At 40.0% G+C, this 20,752-nt stretch overlaps 1 protein-coding gene across 3 annotated transcripts in view; it reads right to left on the bottom strand.

Moving 5' to 3' along the window:
* The window catches only part of BMPER (BMP binding endothelial regulator), a 254,972-nt gene that overhangs the window by 189,741 nt on the left and 44,479 nt on the right, over positions 1 to 20,752 (bottom strand). For all 3 annotated transcript variants that reach the window (XM_059932712.1, XM_059932711.1, XM_059932710.1), the window contains exons 4-5: positions 5,210 to 5,292; positions 1,259 to 1,349 (exon numbers count right to left, since the gene is read on the bottom strand). In XM_059932712.1, the coding sequence (XP_059788695.1) occupies positions 1,259 to 1,349; positions 5,210 to 5,292 (174 nt within the window). The remainder of the gene's footprint in view (positions 1 to 1,258; positions 1,350 to 5,209; positions 5,293 to 20,752) is intronic.

Below are 20,752 nucleotides of genomic sequence, written 5' to 3' on the forward strand. Positions count from 1 at the left end.
GTGCAGACTAGAGTATTAGTGAGCTAACCTAATAAAGATCCCTTAGGCATTTTAGAGGATGGTTACATGATGTAAAGCATTCAGTGCATTCAGAGGGGAAAAGTACTCAAGCAAACTCTGTTTGATAGATACAAAATAAGTGAATTATGGAAAGAATTATTTTACTTTCAACTGGTTTCTGGCCTTCACATAAGCTTATCCAATAATACAAGCTTCACACAAATCCCAGTGTGAAAAGGAAGTTTGGCTCAATAAAGACTGTCCAGGGAACTCAGAAAGGTTAGAAGTAGTGGAGAGAGACTGTCCTTATTGTCATTCAAAGATGAGGGCAGGCTGGACTCTGGAAGGGCCCCGGTCTGCGCACATGGCAGAGTGTGTGGAGGGGAAGGGACCATGAGCTCATCTTCGCAAAGCATCCCATGGCGATGCCTTCACCAATTCCCGGGAAGGTTTGCAGTACAGAAGGCCCTTTGGAGATCAACTTCAAAAGCAAAGAGAAGTAGTTGTGAGTATGGCCTCCAGTGAGGAAAAGCACTCAGAGTAAAACCCAAAATGCAGAACATCTGTCGAAGAGCATGGGCCAGAGGCTTAAGGGATCAGAAAAAAATCTCTCACCTCAAAATCCCCAGGCTGGTACCTAAGGGCAAGAAAAGATGCAGGAGGTCTTTGTAATCCTGTTCAGAAAAGTAAGAGGAAACACTCCACCCACTGGAAAGGAAAGATCCCTTTGCTGTCAGCTAGGCCGTGGGACCCTCTAAAAAGACAGTGGGTCCCACTCACTACACCACGCAGAAAACTGAGACCAGCAAAGCCCTAAGCTAAATCCTCTTAGGGACACAGCTCTAGGTGTTCAGAAAACATCTGGTCACCTCATCACCAAGGTGAGCTCTGGCCAAGGTATTGCAATATGAAGCAGTAAAAAAGACATTTCTGGAAGCAAGCGAAAGCCACAGCCTTTCCTTCCAAAATAAGCGTTACCTGTGGCCCTGTGGAGTGGAAAGCAGGCCTCCGGAGCCTGAAGCATCCTTGCCAAGACCTACAGCACGTTGCAGTCATCCCGGACACGCCAGAGTCCAACCGGACATTTCTATGAAAAGGAGTTTGCTCTCCTAACCCATTAGGTACACAGACGTAAAGTGAGAAAAATTCCAGTCAGGAGTGGGTAAAATCATGCATTCCTGTGAGAACCCAGAGGGATTTCAACAGTGTTGTACTGTACCAGGGAGCCTCGCCGCCTTCCCCTTCCTGAGAATGTTACCTGGACACGTGGGGCAGCACTTTCCCAGATGCTTGGAAGGGTTTTTACAATGAACGACACATCGCACCTCAGACTCTGTGACAACGCCTTCCTGAAAAACAGAATGCCGCAAGGAAAGTCAGCCCAGAATTCCCACTGAGGACTTACTCACTTTTGGAAAGTAACCAACTTAGTAGGAGAAGAATTCAAACACAAAAAGTGCAAAGGTGGGATGGGTGTCAGGTCCAGAGGTATATGGCACAAATGAGGTCTGATGGCCCCAGCTCGCCCCATCTCAAAGTACAAATCCTGTACCCGTTCTCTTCCCTGTCCTAGTTCTTTCTCTTTGACTCTAATTTCCTTTCTTTCTTCCTCCCTCCCTCTCTCTCTCTTTCTTTCTTTCTTCCTTCCTTCCTTCTTTCCTTTCTTTCTTTCCCTTCCTTCCTTCCTTCCTCCCTCCCTCCCTCCCTCCCTCCCTTCCTTCCTTCCTTCCTTTCTTTCTTTTAAATCTAGTATTTAAAACCTCCATGCTGTCAGTCAGTAGCTAACAGAGTCTAGCTGTTCATCCACAATTGTTTTAAGTTTTCAACACTTACTATATTTTCTGTAATTGTTATTGCACTTTAAGCCATTAATTATAAGGCACAGAGTACAAACAATATTCCAGACTGGCATCTGGAGACCTAAATCCTCACCACCCTTCCAGGAATAACTAGACACCAGCTCTGCAATCTTAGAAATTTCTCTGGGCCTCGCAGACAGTGTGTCTGTCAGTCATCAAATGAAGAGATTAGATAAAACTATTTTAACGTTCATATTATGTTCTGTCAAAATAGATACTTTCGGTCTTAATAATGAAATCAAGGGACTCATTTGCAAACTGATCTTGGGACTCTAGTATTTTAATGTTGATTGAAACATTTTTTAAATTAATTTTCAGAGTTGGTCTTTGAAGCATTTTTCTCTATATTCTCTACCCATTTTATAAAATGGATTTGTATGTTTGTTTAATTTTGTTTTCAGGGGAGTGGTAACGAAAGCTAAAAAACTATGTAACAGTTTGACAACTAGATAATTTTCTTCATCGTTTCTGCTACCATATCATCTCAATCCAACAAGGAAGGTTATATTCTAACTGCCTTCATATCTGTCAGACCTGAGGCTTCCACTACCAGGGGAATTTATTGTGGTCTATATCACATTTGCGAAGGAAAAAATGCCAAAATACCAGCAACATACAACATCAAAAAAGGAACTGGGCTTTAGTTATGTAACTGAAGCAATGCAAAAAGCCCAGGATCAATTTCCCTTTAGTATCTGCAATCCAGATGTTGGATTCAGGTTACTTCCCAGCATGAATTTCCTGTCTCTGATCTTCAAATCTTCCTCTTCCAGTAAGACACTAAAAGTGGAAAATAAAGGTAAATTCTCCACCATCAGATCTCCTTCAGTACGAAGACATAAGAAATAAGCTAGATTTCAACTCAAATGGAAATAAACCAGATCATTAGACTAGCTGTTATCTGTCTGGTGTCTAGTTTTACCCAGTACTTGTAGGCTCAACCAGAAGTGTTTTAAATGACAGTGTTGCTTATTCTTACGACCACCCTATGAGGTAGTACTATCTCATTTTGTGGGGGATGAAAGTGTGGTCTAGAGAGGTTAAGTAACAAGTTATGTGAATGGCAACGCCCATATTTTACTCACTACACTATACTCTCTCTTCTGTTACTGATTCTACGCCCTGAGAAGAGAAGATCTTGGAGACAGAGGCTGCAATTGTGTCATTGTGCAGAGGAGCATCTTAAAGGAAGACTTCCCTGATGGGTACCAGTAAACGGTTGTTTCCTGCATTCATAGATGAGGTCTCCTTCCCTAAAGAAGGAAGAAAGTAAGCAAGAGTGGGAAGGTACCAGCTGAGCAGAGGAGCAGCTTTTTGTAACTACCTTAACAGAAGTTTGCTTTTATGGTTATTGAGTGAAATAATATTTTTTTTTTTTTAATATGATGAAAGCTTTTATTATTTATTTATTTATTGGCTGTGTTGGGTCTTCGTTTCTGTGCGAGGGCTTTCTCTAGTTGCGGCAAGCGGGGGCCACTCTTCATCGCGGTGCGCAGGCCTCTCACTATCGCGGCCTCTCTTGTTGTGGAGCACAGGCTCCAGACACGCAGGCTCAGTAGTTGTGGCTCACGGGCCCAGTTGCTCCGCGGCATGTGGGATCCTCCCAGACCAGGGCTCGAACCCGTGTCCCCTGCATTGGCAGGCAGATTCTCAACCACTGCGCCACCAGGGAAGCCCAAATAATATTTTTAAACTAGTTAACAGGGTGTAGGCAAAGTATTATAAAAGGAGAAAAATTAAAAGGCAAAGTTCATTCTTGGTAGCTAACGTCCCCTTTCTGCGCTCCATTCTATAGTTCAGCATTTCCTGACTCCCAGGGATGTTGGTCTTTAAGATCTCTTCCAGTAATAATTCGATATTCCTGCATCATTCTCTCTGACCGCTGGTGAATGGCTAGTGACCAAAGCCGATATTCACAACTGATGAAGGCTTGATGTGTTATTCAGTCAACAGAATATTCCCACCCAGATAATAGTTTCCATTTAATCTAAACAAAGCCTTCATCCAAAGGCAGCAAAATTCACCACTGGTCCATGCAACTTGAAGATTGTCAAGACCTCTGACTACTGTATAAAAATGTTACACTACACTCCAAAAGGCATGCAATCGTCTTGTTTAAAAGACAGTGTAACCATGGCTTTCGGAGTGTCCCTCTCAAAGACTGGAAATCACATTGGTCAAGAGGCAGGGTGGGGATGGGGTGGTGCAAATTTTAGAATGAATGTGGGCTTTTCATGTTATTAAAAGTCATTGCTGTCATTATTTTGTTCCATAAAGCTGACTGCATGTATAACCCAGAGTAAAAACTCAACAAATATTTATTGAGTCAATTAATCTATTATTCATATCTGTTCTAACTACTGCTTATTTTCACAAATAATTTAGATTACTACATAAATAAACTGAACATTTAACTGAACAAGTAACTGAAGATCTTATGAGTGAACATGCCCACTGTGGGCTTATGCAAAGAACATGATTACATAAAATTCAGATTTCAATAAACTAAATGTCAATATACTTGCGATAAGATCAGAGAGAAATATGCATTATCTTACTAACCTTGGTTCTCCTTTAAATGCAAAAGTATATCCTTGAACAGTGAAATGAGACTGGGGGAAAATGATTTAACAGCATCTTCTCTACAGAGAAAATTTTTAAAATTATGTCAAAATTAGATGAGCATTTTTTTAACAAAGTATTTCTTTAAAGAAAAGGAATTCGAAAATTTCAATTCTTCATTTCCCCTTTGGTTTATCTTGCCTGTTTAAGACCTGTAACGATTAGAGCCACAGGGAAACAGTGCTCTTTTCAGAGTTCAGCAAGCATCAGGCACAGTGGGCTCCCTAGGACCAGAACTGGTGGTTCTTAAATTTGTTGCGTTGAAATCATTGAGGTTACAATGTACTAATTACTTTGATTTAACACAGTCTGCAGATTGGCTCCAGCTCAAAATGTTTCTAAATCAAAAAAAGGGAAACATATATCCTCTAACAATACCTCTTTCTGCTAATAAGATTCGTGTTTTGCAAAGCTGACTCACAGGAAGACATGAATTTTCCCCAAGGACATATGCATCTTCTCAGAGTTTTTCCAGGCACAGTTTAACAATGGTGAACAATTCTGCTGTGTGTTTCTGGAAGCAAGTCCCATGCAATATCTATCCTGTAACTGTCTTGTTATGGTGACTGTCACGATAAATTTGGACAAGGATACAGTTGGTTTTTCATTTGTTTCTCATTTTTGTTTTGCTTTTTTCTTTGGAGTTTTGTTCTGTGATGTCTGAAAAGGGTTTCTGGAGAGGACTTTATGGATTTCTTGTCACTGGAGAGTAAATAGGTGGACTTTACCTGGCACTGGTGCAGGACACAGGGTTCAGCAGGACTCTGCCATTTGAAGGAGCTGTTATAGGTACTTCCTTCATAGGTACAACCTAGACGAAACACAGAAGCAGGAAGAAAGGCCAAGAATGAATGTGGGTTTCCTTTATATTTGAAGCAAAAGAAGTTATGTCTTCTAAGCCAGAACTAGCGATCATAGGAACCACCATGCTCCTTGGCTATTTTCCTCCAAACACAACTAAGACTTCTGAATATCCACCTAGCTTTCGCTTACATTAATTCTTTGACTACTGAAAAGATTAACCTCACAGACTATATTTTCAAATGGAAAACCACTGATTGATGAACTCTCTTGGCCAAAATGCATAACCTCATGACTTTATTTATGCCTAGTTAAGTATGAGGAGGACCAGGGCTCAAAACACCACTGTGAAAGGGGATTTTACACAAGACTACATGAATTTAAGATTGCCGAAGGTCAAGAGGGAAATCTAAAACATGGTAAGAAATAAAAGCAAACAATTAAAATATAGGAAATGATTGCAAAATTCTATACCCATCTAAGACTCCTGACAAGCTACTGTCTTCAACAGATGAAACCTTCCAAGCCTTGCCTCCAAGCTCTAAGAGCTATGATTTCATATTTCACTTTGATTTTACTTTTACGTATGAACTAGATTAAGGAAATCTGAAACTAACAATATATGGATTATCACATGTTAATTCACTAGCCAAAACAGAAGTCATGCTCATTCATTGGCAAAAACAGAAGTCAAAGGCCAGAGATTCTCAAAAAAGGAAACAAGTTTAAGTCTCTGTAGAAAGAGCCAAAGAAATAATGATGCAAGGATCACAATCTAGATCTTGAATTAGTTTGCCCAAATAACACCCTCCACCTTGTGAGTTACGTTTTCGGGGAAGATGCACCTGGCTATGCCACTAGTAACTGCACAATAGATTATTAGGAGCACACCAGGCAAATGGGATTTACCAATTATAGTCCAACTGCTTAGCCCAAAGAGTACAGCAGCAGGAACACACACGTGGGATAACGCAGAAATAAAAGGGCCTGCCCCTCTGTACCAGTGATTGACTTCTGCCAAGCCAATCAACCTCAATTCACATCAGTTTTTCTTGTCCAAGATACAAAGAGGAGACTCACCTCCTTCTCTGAATTCGTTTAGATACTGCAGTGGTAATAAAAAAACAAAACAAAACAAAACAAAAAAACAACCTCAATACATACAAACAGAAAAATAAAGGACTTAAGATTTCAATAGATGTTTTCATAAACTTGGAACCATGATTTGAACTCCCAGAGAATTATGAATGACTGAAAAGAGCTCAGTAACACTCTTCTCTCTAGTTCCTACAAATCAAATTACTAAAGTACACAGCTGATTGGAACCATATTAGGGAAATGCTTTCACTCTATATTTTTTAATTTCCTTTGCATGAAGTGTTACAGCGATAAAATGTTCAACCACAGGAACGCCTAGCACACTACAAATACTTATGCCAAACCCAGAATGAACACAGTAAATTTTCAACAATGAAAACAAGTATAAAATAATTTGGGCTAGCATAAATCTTACAGAACAAACGTACTTACAAAAGACATGCCATGCGCATGTCTGATCCCCTACCACAGACTCACTCGGATAATAAATAACTTGTTCCGAGAGATGGAGGTGGGGAAATCAGAGGACCAAATCCAACTCACGTTAAGTCCAAGTAAATATGAAATGCCTGCCAAGTCTGCCAGTGGCGTTTCCAAATATGTTATATATTTTCATCCTCTGGATTAAAAAAAAAAACTGAAAGAAAGAGTGATTTTTATGCTGGTAATAGGGCAGGCAAAGAGCTTACCTTTTTTACTTTGAAGGAGGAAGTGTACTACAAGCCCATATAGACCAGGCAGGAACTGCAGGCCAAGAGACTGTTCCCAGACAATGCCAGGCCATGTGCAAAGGGCTCCCAGGAGTAGGGCAGACCTCTCTGGATTATTCCACCCAAAATGGGGTAAAAGGTATTGGCACCAGTGGTCCACAATGCAGGGAACCCAGCAATGTTTTCTGCTTCAAATAACTCAACTGGAAGGCTGGCTTCCCCACCACAGTTTAACATATAAAGACCCAGGTCAAATTATGATGAGCTTCACTGCTTAACTGCCCTTGTTGACATGTCAGTCTACCACACCTGAGTCCATATAATAGATTTTCCCAAATGTCGGATGAGTCTGAATGAATGAGTAGACTCAAAAATATAGGCGTTAACCTCCTTCAAAAGTATAATCCATACCTTACCTGCCCTCAACAGCATTGATTGGTTTTAGAGACTCCAATAGACAAAGCATCCTAGTAGATTTCATATGTAAGGGATTCTTGGGGATAAGATAATTTTAGAAAGGACATTTTCACTGCTCTTTGGGTTCATGTTCTAAGATAAACATGTCATCTTAATGCAAGACACTAACATGAGCTGTGTGAAGATTCACGTATACATACAATCAAAGGGAACCTCAGATTTACTCCAGACTTACTTCTTATTCTCTGTAAGGCAAATTTCTTTATAATAAAATCTATTTACCACCAATTTTATGCTGCTAATAGGGCAGACAGGCAACATCTTGTCCCTCTTTTCACTGAAACTCCAGAGGAGGAATATATTAAATAACTATTATTGGCCAGGGTAGAAAAAGAGGCAAAGCAAATTTTCCATCATACATTGAGGCAGTGTTTCTCAAACCACCTCTAGTGAAAGGTTTGTTTTGCTTTTGTTTTTCCAATCCAATGTGGGCCAATACTTTCATAAAATATAATAGGACTTCCCTGGTGGTGCAGTGGTTAAGAATCCACCTGCCAATGCAGGGTACACGGGTTTGATCCCTGGTCTGGGAAGATCCTACATGCCTAGGAGCAACTAAGCCTGAGCGCCACAACTACTGAGCCTGAGCTCTAGAGCCCGCGAGCCACAACTACTGAGCCTGCGTGCCACAACTACTGAAGCCCACATGCCTAGAGCCCGTGCTCCGCAACAAGAGAAGCCACCACAATGAGAAGCCCGCACACCGCAACGAAGAGTAGCCCCCACTCGCCGCAACTAGAGAAAGCCCGCACGCAGCAACGAAGATCCAACGCAGCCAAAAATAAATAAATAAATTTATAAAATAATAAAAATAATAATAGATTACTATAAAAATTAAATTTAAAAGATTAAGGCAAAATATAAATTTTTGTTATTATATGTAAGAGGTATAGAATTACTTTGTAGAATCATGATAAACATTTCTAGTTGCTTACTCTCCGATTCTGTACTTTTCTCATTGTAGACTGGCATCGTTGTTTCTGGACCATTGGTGACCTGCAGAGCACATTTTGGGTTGCACTGCATTGAGGGATGTGTGAGGGAGGAGCAACCCAAAGAAACAATCAAAAGATTTCAATCTTAGATAGTTAGAACTAGAAGCAAACTTGCAGATAATCTACTTTCTCTCTTTCATTTACATGTAAGAAAATTTGCACAAAAAAGATTAAAGTGGCTTACTCAAAGTCAGAAGGCATTTGGTGTGAAACTAACACTAGAACCTGGTCCTGTATGAAATCCACATTTTCACATACAGGTCTAAACTGGCAGAATTATTTGGACACTTTCTAATTCATAATATCCTTTGCACTGAGGACTTAATGGCCCGGGGGGGGAAAAAAATCAACTCTGTCCTTATAAAATTAAATGATAGCAGATCCAGGAACTAAATGAAAAAGTGGGTAAGCTGGGCAGGCAGGGAAATGGTTAGGCAACCAGTAAAGTCACTTTTCCTTTTTCTTTAAATATTTTTAAATAAACTTTCGACAAGGGAATTTATAAACATTCATTAGTTTTCTTCTGGTGATAAAAAGCTTTTTAGATTCCATGAGCATCATGAAAACCATCCATACTGTAGCAGGAAGAAGTGGTTATTTTCTGGTTAAATCACTGTAATATATTTAAACCAGTAGCTCTCAGTCTAGAGTGGTTTTGCCTTCCCCCTCCAATTCCCCACCCAGAGGACTTTTTGTAATGTTGGGAGATATTTTCAGATGTCACAGGCTGGGGACAAAGGTGCTACATGTCTCTAGTGCACAGAGGCCAGGGGTGCTGCTAAACACTCCACAATGCGCAACAAAGAATCAACCAGCTCACAACGTCAACTGTGCCGAGGCTGGGAAACCTTGATCTAAACCATCATATGTAGCCACAAATGGTTCTTCTTTACAAAACTGAAATAATATAAAAACAAGCCTAAACTAGCTACACGTCACTTGTACATTTATTTCAGCTTTTTATATTATGTATTTTCAGGGTGGGGAAGAATTTCAGAGCACTTTTTTTAAACACAAACTCTCTTGCAGAGACGCTTGGCCTAGTCAACTAGTTCAATTCGGAAAACAACATGGCAATGTAAACAGGAAGCACACAAATAAATTGAATCCACAATCAAGCAATAAAACTCACTTTTCCTATTAGCTGTGACCTTTTTCAGCAGCCACATTATGCCAAGGGAGACAGAATACTACACATTTTCATCATTCTGTTGTTAAAATAGCTGTTAAAAATCATCAGGACCATAAAAAAAAATAGCATTGGCCGTCTAATGAGCCTTAGCCCCACCCAGTCTCACCCTTCTAGTCTTAATCCTCTCTTTTTTCAAGTTAACATTTAGCCTAAGAGCAGAGAACTGCATCTTATCATTACCAATAACTTAACCCTTGGCACCCAAGGGCCTCACAACATGGCCCCAACGTACCTTTCCAGTGTTTTCCCTTCATTCCTGCAACTCCATCTAGGTCCCTGGGGTTATCCACCTTTCCCTGATCGTAATGAACTCGAATCCTTCCTTAAATAGGTTCAAGTTCTTCAACCAAGGCTATCCCGCTTCTGCCTCTATCATCCCACTGAAACGTCACTCTCTTGGGCTGCAGCTGCCTACAAGTGCCCAATCCAAGGGGACACTCAACCCTTATCTTATAAGACTTCTCTATGGCAAGCTGACCACATTTTCCTTTTTCCATCACTCCCCCCCAACCTCGCTCCCTCCCCCCCGCCACTTTCCAGATGTTCTCTTCCAATTATCTTTCCATTCCGTCCACTCCTGCCCTCAGCTAAGCTGTTGGTTGTTCCTCACCTGGACTATTACAATGGGCTCACTGCTTCTGGCTGGGACAGGGTCCTTTTTCAGGCATCCTCCTGCACTGCTACCAGTGTGCGCTCTTTCAAATCCAGGTCTCATTACCTCATTCACACACTTGAACTCTATCAATGACTGATGGTTCTCAACCCAGCTGAAGTGTATACTGGTACCTATCCCCAAGCTCTCTTCTCTAGACCAGTAGGATCAGCGTCTCTGGTGGTAGGAAGTGGAAGAGGAATCTAATGTGCAGCCAGGATTGAAAACCACTCAACTTTACTATAAAATTCAAACTTCTTAGCATATACAACTCTCAGGTCTGGCCTTGACTCATTTATTTATTCTCTTTGCTGCTGCTCCCAAAATCCCCACACTGCAGACATGCTGCACTTAGAATTCTCCCAAATATGGCCGGATAATCTCATCCTATGATTTCGCAAATGCTGGTCCTTTCTTGAAAAACCCAGATCTCCTCCATTCCCTCCATCTCCATCATCCCCACAAGGACACAAAGGTCACCCAGGCTCTCCTTCTTTGCCTGGCTAACTCCTCTTTCAAGACTCAACTCAAGGTCACAGCCTCTAGGAAGCCTTCCTGGAAACTTCCCCACCGAGGGTGTGCTCTTGTCCTCCTTCTCCAAGAAGACTTGTCCTTTCAAACACTTATTCTAGGTCATTTACAATACTTTGTGTGTAGCAAGTACTTAATCAATGTTTCATTTCAATAGTAATAAATAGTAAGCACCAATATTTGCAGCTATTCCTGCAAAACACAGGGAAAAAGAAATGGAGAAAGGATGACATTCCTTGGACGTCCTGTCTTCTCTTTTGGCAGGTAGACTAGTTCAATTCACTATTCCACCTCCAGAAACAGCAAAGTGTTCCTGGAGCAACTCAAATGCCAAAGTCTGTCTCTTCTAACACCGACCCCCAACCGCAGTCCCCCATGGACCAGGCCAGCTAGGGCTGAACACAATGAAGGAAAGTCCTTGAGCATACCAGCACCTACTGACCCTCAGAAATGAGAAACATATCAACACCTTCTCGGTCCCCTCTTCCCATACTGTGCACACCTCATTTTAAGTTAATTTTCAGGAGGGTGCCTTTTCTTTCCAAAATCAACTTTGATGCTCCAAGTTACTGGTTTAGTTTTGTCTTGTTTTATGGGGGGTGGGGGGGAGTAGCATGCAAACTGCCATATTTATTTAAATGAAACCAACCGTATGGTCTTTGAAATCAGTTCATGCCACATGGTACAGGGAAGCAGAGAAGACAGGTCTGCCATTCTTTGCTGTTTCTGGGCCACCTGATCGGGCAGCCCCACCTCCTAGACTTGGTCAATAAGCCCCAAATTACCCCAGCTCAATACAATTTTTTAATGAACCGTTTTTCGGACACTGTTCTCCAGGAATATATGGAAGTATAATCAAAAGGGATAAACATAAAACCTGACTAGCCATTCTAGGGATTAAGTTGTGTCCTTAGGAGTTCATTTAAAACAGGCTTTTATTACTCTTCAAGGCTGTACCTACCGTGAATCCTGCAGGCAATTTTGCTTATTTTTAGCTAATGGTAGTTTTATAGTCAAACCATTTCCTCAATCCCAGGAGAAAGACTCAGACCCACAAACTGAGTTCTTAAAGAGTGGCGTGTGCCCCCTGGACACAACACTCTTTTCCACAGCTTTTTTGTTTTGTTTTCCAATTATGAATTAACCATATGATTGAAATGAAATAATCAACAATAGAAAAAGAAGTGGTGGAAAGCTATTTAACCTAATTTTTGATGCTTTTGTGAATAAAATCCTACATACACAGAAATATCAGATGAGTACAGGTGACTTGTAAATTCAACTCACTTCACCAGTATATAGGAACACACAAGCTCCATGTGACTTACTTGGGTTTCTAACCTATGTGCTTACTGAGGACTATAAAGTGATGAAACTGTGGCTCACAGGACCAGTCTCATGACTTTACAGTATTGTAATACATACAATATCTGGCATTGATGTGAAGGTAATAGAACAGATTCTATAAGCCAGAAATAAATTAGGCTTCTATTCGATAAAATATGCTTTCAAACTTTTAATATAATTAATTCAATAAAGGAAATATGCAATGCATTAAGGACAAAAACGCTTGCAACGACTTTTTAATATGAGCCACATCACCCATCATCCCTGCATTTGATCTGGTCTTACCATAAATACTTCTTAATTTAGGAGTGCTCTTACCTCTAGGCTGAATCAGTATTGCAGCAGCCATACTACCCCCCAGCACCCCACTGTCAAATAGCCAACACCCATTGCTTCTCACCAGGCAAAGAAGAAAGAACTATGTTGAGCTCATACTGAGCAAAAACAGAAAAAGAAGAAAAACCTGGAGAGACTGTCCTGTGAAGCCATAAGCTTGGTTCTCCAATGTGGGCAGGAAAATGTCACTAGAAGTCATTTCCAAAGATGAATTCCAGGGACTTCCCTGGTGGCGCAGTGGTTAAGAATCTGCCTGCCAATGCAGGGGACACGGGTTCGAGCCCTGATCCGGGAAGATCACACATGCCGCGGAGCACCTAAGCCCCTGCTCCACAACTACTGAGCCCGCGAGCCACAACTACTGAAGCCTGCATGCCCAGAGCCCATGCTCCGCAACAAGAGAAGCCACCACAATGAGAAGCCTGTGCACCGCAACGAAGAGAAGCCCCCGCTCGCTGCAACTAGACAAAGCCTGCACGCAGCAACGAAGACCCAACGCATATAATATATATGTATATGTATAGCTGATTCACTTTGTTATAAAGCAGAAACTAACACACCATTGTAAAGCAATTATACTCCAATAAAGATGTTAAAAAAAAAAGATCCAACGCAGCCAAAAATAAATAAATTTATTTTTTTTAAAAAGATGAATTCCAAAAATATTTTCAGTAATATTATGTAAATAATCCTCCAGCAGAAGAAAAGGAGAAAATTTAAATCACTGCATAATTATTTTAGGTGAGGCATTGTACTTGGAATTTTCACATGTAATTTTATTTTATTTTTATAAAAAGCACTCTAGGGCAGAAAACACTTTACCCCTAGTTTTTAAAATGAGGATCTAAGATTCAGAAAAGCTAAACTACCCTGTCCAGGTCACACACCTACTCTTTTTATCTTACTCTAAAATCCACATCCCATTCATTCACTGGGTCCTGCCAGGCGCATGGGAGAAGCTCAGAAAGTAGTAGCTTCAAAAACAAAAAGAGTAGAAATGATGTCCCTGGGGAGGATAACGTGCTGCCTTTCACTTGCTAACTTACATGATACTTTAACATCATGTTCCAGTGATGTCTTAAAACCAGTATTATAAAGTAAAATGCAGCTTTTGCAGCTGAAGAGGCAAGACCTGATTCTATGGATTTACATTTACTCTGTTCTAAATGCCTTTACCTTCGGCTATGAACCATGCTATGCCTCAGGCCTTCTGACATCATGAAGCAACAAATAACGAGGGATCAAAAGATCAAATTCAAACATCTCAGGTCAGAGTCACGCATTTTTCAAAACAGGAACATGTTTCACAGTATGGGGTGCACAGGAGCAGCTTAAGAAAATAAAATTTATTTGAAGACTGCAAAACAACCAACAATCTCATAGGATAAATTATGGCAGCCACAGATAAGAAATCACAAATGGAATCCTCAGTTTCCTGAACGTAATTTCAAAGACATCAGTGAAAATCTCTTTGACGAGCATAAAGAAGAAATGAAAATATATACAACACACATACAAAATGCCATTTGCGTGACTAATGTAGTGCCCTGCATCATTTTTACACTTTGGGAAGCATACCACACAGATGCAACCTTTATGGTTCATTAGATAGGATGTTTAGGGCTCCCTGTAAAAAAATTGTCAGATCTTACCACCTCCCTTTTTCTCTTTTATATTTTGAAATAATTATAGATTCACAGGAAGGTACAAAAAATATACAGGGAGGTTCCACATACCCTTCACCCAGCCTCCCCCAGTGTTAACATCTTGCATGACCATAGTACAATATCAGAATCAGGAAACACATTGGTTGACACTGGTGTGGTCCACTGAGCTCCATTCAGATTTTACTGATTTTACATGCACTCATTTGTGTGTGTGTGTTTGTGTGTGTGTGTGTGTGTGTGTAGTTCTATTCAGTTGAATAACACGTTTAAATTTGTGTAACCAATCAATTTACAGAAGTGTACTATCACCACAAGGCCCTCTCAAGCTATTCATTTATAACTCCACTCACTCCACTTACAGCTTCCATCTCTAAGCCCTGACAACCACTAACTAGCTCTCCATCTGTGTAATTTTGTTATTCAAGAATTTTATATAAATGGAATCATACAGTATGTAGCCTTTTGAGATTGGCTCTTTTCTCTCAGAATAGTTCTTTTGAGATCCATCCAAGTAGTTGCATGGATCGATAGTTTGTTCCTTTTTATTGCTGAGTAGAATTCCATGGTATGGATGTACCCCAGTTTGTTTAAACACTCACCCACTGAAGGACATCTGGGTAGCTTCCAGTTTTTTGCCTATTACAATTAAAGCTGCTGTGAACATTTGTGTACAGGATTTTGAGTGAACACAGGTTTTCATTTTACTGGGATAAATAGCCAAGAGTGTAATTGCTGAGTTATATGGTAAGTAAATATTTAGTTCTACAAGAAACTACCATACTGATTTCCAGAGTGGCTGAACCATTTAACATTTTCACCAGCAATATATGAGATTTTCCACATCTTCACCAGTATTTGGTGTTATCATGCTATACATAATATATATATATATATATTTTTTTTTTTTTGCCATTTTGATAAGTGAGTAATGATATCACACTGTGGTTTTTATTTGCATTTTCCTGATGGCTAATGATGTTGAATATATTTTCATGAGCTTTATTGCCACCTGCATATACTATTTGATGAAATATCTCCAATTTTCTAATTAGATCTTTTCCTAATTAGATCTTTTGTTCTCTTCACAAGGTCTTCCACAAGGCTATTTTTTTTTATTTTGATGAAGTCCAATTTATCAATTTTTCCTTTTTATGGGAAGTGCTTTTGGTGTCAAATGTAAAAACTCTTTTTGCCCAACCCTAAATCTCAAAGATTTCCTCCTACATGCTTTTTATACACATTTTATAGCTTTACATTTCACATTTAAGTCCATGATCAATTTTCAGTTAACTTTTGTATAATCTATGAAGTTTATATCATGTTTCTTTTTTGCCTATTTTTTGTCTAATTCTTCCAGCACCATATGTTGGAAAGGTTAGCCTTCTTCCATTGAATTGCCTTGGCACCTTTTTGTCAAAAATCAGTTGGGCATACTTGTAGGAGTCTATTTCTGGGTTCTTAATCCTTTTCCATTGATCTTTGTGTCTATTCTTCCACCAGCACCACACTGTCTTTATTACTGTAGCTACACTATAAGTCTTGAAATTGGGTAGACTGATCCTTCTCACTTTACTCTTGTTTTACAGAAATTGTTTTAGTTATTCTAGGTCCTTTGCCTTTTCATATAAATTTAAAAATAAGCTTCTCTATGTCTACCAAACCAAACCCCTGCTGGGCATACCCCTTTTTATACCATTTGAGAAGTATTTACATGGGAAAATCAGGCTTGATGCACCCATCATCCAGGAGCCTCTCCCGCTGCAGGACGAAGCCTGCTGATGTTTGCCTAGTACATTTTTGGGAAGCATTTGTCAAAGAGCAGTCCAAGGACGAAGGGCATCCCTAGGGGCTTGTTGAAATGTAGATTTCCACAGCCCATCTTTTTCCTCTTATCTGCCACCTCCTTTACCTGAGCTCTTTTCTAAAAAGTTTGAGCTAAGCCTCCTTTGCTTTGGGATAATTTTAGAACTGTGTGGCCAGCAGAAAGGGTCCCTGATTAAACAGCCCAGCATATATGCAGAGTCTTCTGGGAGGTTGTGCGTGGCCTGCCCTGATCTGCAGGCCATGAAATCAGAGGGAGGTCTTTGTTACATCGAATTGTGGGTAGATAAGGGCATTAAAGAGAAAAATTCACCCTCTCTAAAATGGGAAAAAATGGAAAAAGACATTAACATGTGGAAAGAAGCTGTAGAAGATACAGCCAAATATCCAACAAGAAATGCAGTTGCTGATGAGTGTGATCATACCTGGAGAGGGATGAGGAGAAATCTCCACCAACAGGTGAGTCTCCAACTCAACCAATATGAATCTGACATAGAGGCAGGTAATGGGAGCTCTGTACTAGCAATCCTGCACTTCCTGAATCTGAGAGGAACCGTGGATTTCTGGATTTTAGCTCGTCAACGAAGGCTTATCTTAAAAATTGCATTTCTTTTGTTAGTGATATTTGTTAAAAAGAAGAAAAATACCAAACACATGGCATATAGTCAGTGATGTGTTGCTAATGTTTGACAACCAGCTCTACAGAAGAGAAAAGCCCCAATCTTTTAGTGTATTCCAATTTCCAACGTATAAACACTACCACCATGGTCAATTTCAAGCTACCAACATAATGGCACCAAGCACAGAGTTAGAAATATAAGCACTCCAGAACACCACTGTATACACAACTATTTATTTTAACATTAGAAGTTATTGGGAGTCCCTCCCATCAAGCCTCTTAGATAGCCTCAACCACCAGAGGGCAGACAGCAGAAGCAAGAAAAACTACAATCCTGCAGCCTGTGGAACAAAAACCACATTCACAGAAAGATAGACAAGATGAAACGGCAGAGGGCTATATACCAGATGAAGGAACAAGATAAAACCCCAGAAAAACAACTAAATGAAGTGGAGATAGGCAACCTTCCAGAAAAAGAATTCAGAATAATGATAGTGAAGATGATCCAGGACCTCAGAATAAGAATGGAGGCAAAGATCGAGAAGATGCAAGAAATGTTTAACAAAGACCTAGAAGAATTAAAGAACAAACAGAGATGAGCAATACAATAACTGAAATGAAAACTACACTAGAAGGAATCAATAGCAGAATAATTGAGGCAGAAGAACGGATAAGTGACCTGGAAGATAGAAGTTATTGGGTCCGTGAAACTTTTTTTGTTCCTAACAGCAAGCAATGAACATTTGGCTAGAATTTAGGGTATTTTATTGGCATCAGAGGTCATGCTGTTTATTCAATATACCTAGATAAAATACTTATGAATACCAAGTCACATCTTTTCAGTGATGACATTATATCTCACTCTCCTCCTCCTAAACCTGGTATACACAAGCTCATAATTTAACCAGGGGAACATTCATTTCAGTGGCTTCCAAAATTGTTGACCATCAGAAACACCTGGGGGTTAGTTAAGAATATAGATTCCCAGTGGAAACAACCCAAATGTCCACTGATGGATGAATGGATAAACAAAATATGGTGTATATATACAATGGAATATTATTCAGTCATAAAAAGGAATGAAATTATGATACATGCTACAACATGAATGAACCTTGAAGACATTACATTAAGTGAAATAAACCAGACACAAAAGGACAAATATTGTATGATTCCACTTATACAAGGTACCTAGAATAGGCAAATTCATAGAGACAGAAACTAGAATAGAGGTTAGCAGGGGCCGCAGGGAAGGGAGAATGAGGAATTATTGCTTAATGGGTATACAGTTTCAGTTTGGGGTGATGAAAAAGTTCTAGAAATAGATAGTGGTGATGATTGCACAACAATGTGAATGCATTTAATGTCACCGAACTATACACTTTAAAACGGTAAATTTTATGTTTTGTGTATTTTACCACAATAAAAAAAAAAAAAAAAAGGACACAGATGCCATTGGAAATTATGTTTCACTTGGTCTGGAGTGGGACTCAAGCATCTGAATATTTCACAAGCAGCCCTGGAAATTCTAAGGCACATTCAGGTTCAGGACCCCTGCATTTTACAGAAGAAGAAACCAAGGCCTGGAAAGAAATAACTTAGTGAAGGTCAAGTAACTAGAAGTGGCAGAGCAGGGAACTGATTCCAGATCTAATTCCAAGTCCAGACCCCCTTCACTTCATTCTTCAAATGACTGAGAGTCTTTACAACTATCCAATCCACAGGCGCCAAGGCACAGAAGCTCCCTGTCTAGATGCCTGAAAATATTACCCTGGCTTCTGCATTTAGCACTTCAGTGTGGTCTTGCCTCTAGAGCTTTGAAGTTGTTACCTTGCATTCAAAGCCTCATCAAGGTGGCCATCCCACAGTCTCCAGAACCCCAAATATCAAAAATTGCAAGTGTATTTTTAAATCTGATCCCTCTGCTGGTCCCAGGTATGGCTCAGAGAATGCTCAGACATTCTCAGGTAGTCAGAGGGTTGCCTCATGTGTTAAACATCGGCTGGTCGATGCCCAAGCATGTCTGCAGATAAAAATCTTGAGCCCTTTAACCACCAAGCTACTGGAAACATAATTAGATGGCTCTGGTGTAAATAAGCCCATCCGAGTAAAGGAGGCAATCAAGTTCACAAAAATACCAATGTATTTTGTTCACGTTCATTATCACATCAGTCCTAGTAAATGTCAGCCTCTCTAGCAGATAGATTTCTATGGCAAATACACATTAGTTCTCAAGGTGAGATACCTGTCAAAAAGAGAACCTAAGGGACTTCCTTGGTGGCACAGTGGTTAAGACTCCACGCTCCCAATGCAGGGGGCCTAGGTTCTATCCCTGGCCAGGGAACTAGATCCCACATGCATGCCACAACTAAGAGTTCACATGCCACAACTAAGGAGCCCACAAGCCACAACTAAAGGAGCCCACCTGCTGCAACTAAGACCCAGCTCAACCAAATAAATTAATTAAATTAATTAATTTTTAAAAAAGAGAGAACCTAAAACATTTGATCCTAAACACAAATTGTGCCAACTTCTCAGCAGACTGAAAGAGAGTATTCTCTGATCAAAGCCTGATAAGAATAGTTATAATTGTAGCATGATGGTCATCTTAAAAACAATCAGTAGCATGCGTGAACATTCATGCATCTTCATAAAAAGATATGTGTCACAAATACAGACATACTTTCAACTTTGCAGTTGCCAAACTCAAGCAGCAAATCAAAGAGACCCTAAACAGATGTTGGGGGCTTTTGTTTCAAACCACTTCTTTCCTGTAGTTTTTGATGAATCATTCCAACTTTCCACTTGGAATACCTAGCTTTATTTTCACAGTTTGATAGCCTCCAGGAAACAATGCTTAACAGAAGCCTCAGAGGAGATAAGAATGTTGGGTTTTTTGGTAATAAATTTATTTATTTATTTTTGGCTGTGTTGGGTCTCCATTGCGCACGGGCTTTCTCTAGTTGTGGCGAGGGGGCTACTCTTCGTTGCGGTGCACGGGCTTCTCATTGCGGTGGCTTTTCTTGTTGTGGATCATGGGCTCTAGGTGCGCGGGCTTCAGTAGTTGTGGCGCACAGGCTAAGTTGCTCCATGGCATGTGGGATCTTCCCAGACAAGGGATCGAACCCGTGTCCCCTGCATTGGCAGGCGGATTCTTAACCACTGAGCCATCAGGAAAGTCCCGAGATAAGAATGTTTTGATTTTAAGACATTTCGAGATGATAAGCATCACCGTGATTTCATTCCTGTAGTGAAATGTCAGACAGGAGTGGGGGAAAATCATTTTAAAGTGTAGAGCGGTTTGCTCTCCATGGTGGGCAAGTTAGAAGCAGTAACAGAGTAGTTTTCAGAGCAGCTGTAGAAAACTCGAAGCCCAATTAGAAGTGTGTTTTATATGATATTATAAAATGAAGCACATAATCATACCAAAATGATGGTAACTAGGAAATCTGAAGCCATAATTGCATATTATTTGGTACCGCTGCACAATACAGTTAAAGATCTACTAAAAATTGCATTAAGGTTATCACTAAGTCTATAAGTACTGAAATATACTACAGCCACTACCACATGAAAATACACTTAGGCTATGGTGATTTTAAGGATTTTTTTAAACCTCTACAGAATTCAGTGAAGAAACAGTAAAGTGACAGGAGCTTGGGAATGGTTTATAGACAACCAGCCATTTTTCAGCCCTACGTATCCATTTTTATTCTCTCCCTATAATTCTCATTCAACTCTTTTTAAGTTCTGCTGAATTCCAAAAAAGGACTTACGATGTATATGGCTCAACAGTATACTTAAGATGTATATGGCTCAATATACTAAATATGCAGTTGATTTCAAGAGACATGTACTAAACCAGGAAGACTGGAATTTGGTTCCAATTTTCCTCTCTTCCTCACCTTTTTCCAACATGTATTCAACTACCGTGTGCCAGGCACAGTGATTGTGGCTGAGAACACTATGGTCCCTGCCCTCACAAAACCTCTAGTTTAGTGGGAGTTACAGAAAATGAAAACACT

The sequence above is a fragment of the Balaenoptera ricei genome, chromosome 9, assembly GCF_028023285.1.
Source record: "Balaenoptera ricei isolate mBalRic1 chromosome 9, mBalRic1.hap2, whole genome shotgun sequence".
Taxonomy (NCBI): Eukaryota; Metazoa; Chordata; class Mammalia; order Artiodactyla; family Balaenopteridae; genus Balaenoptera; species Balaenoptera ricei.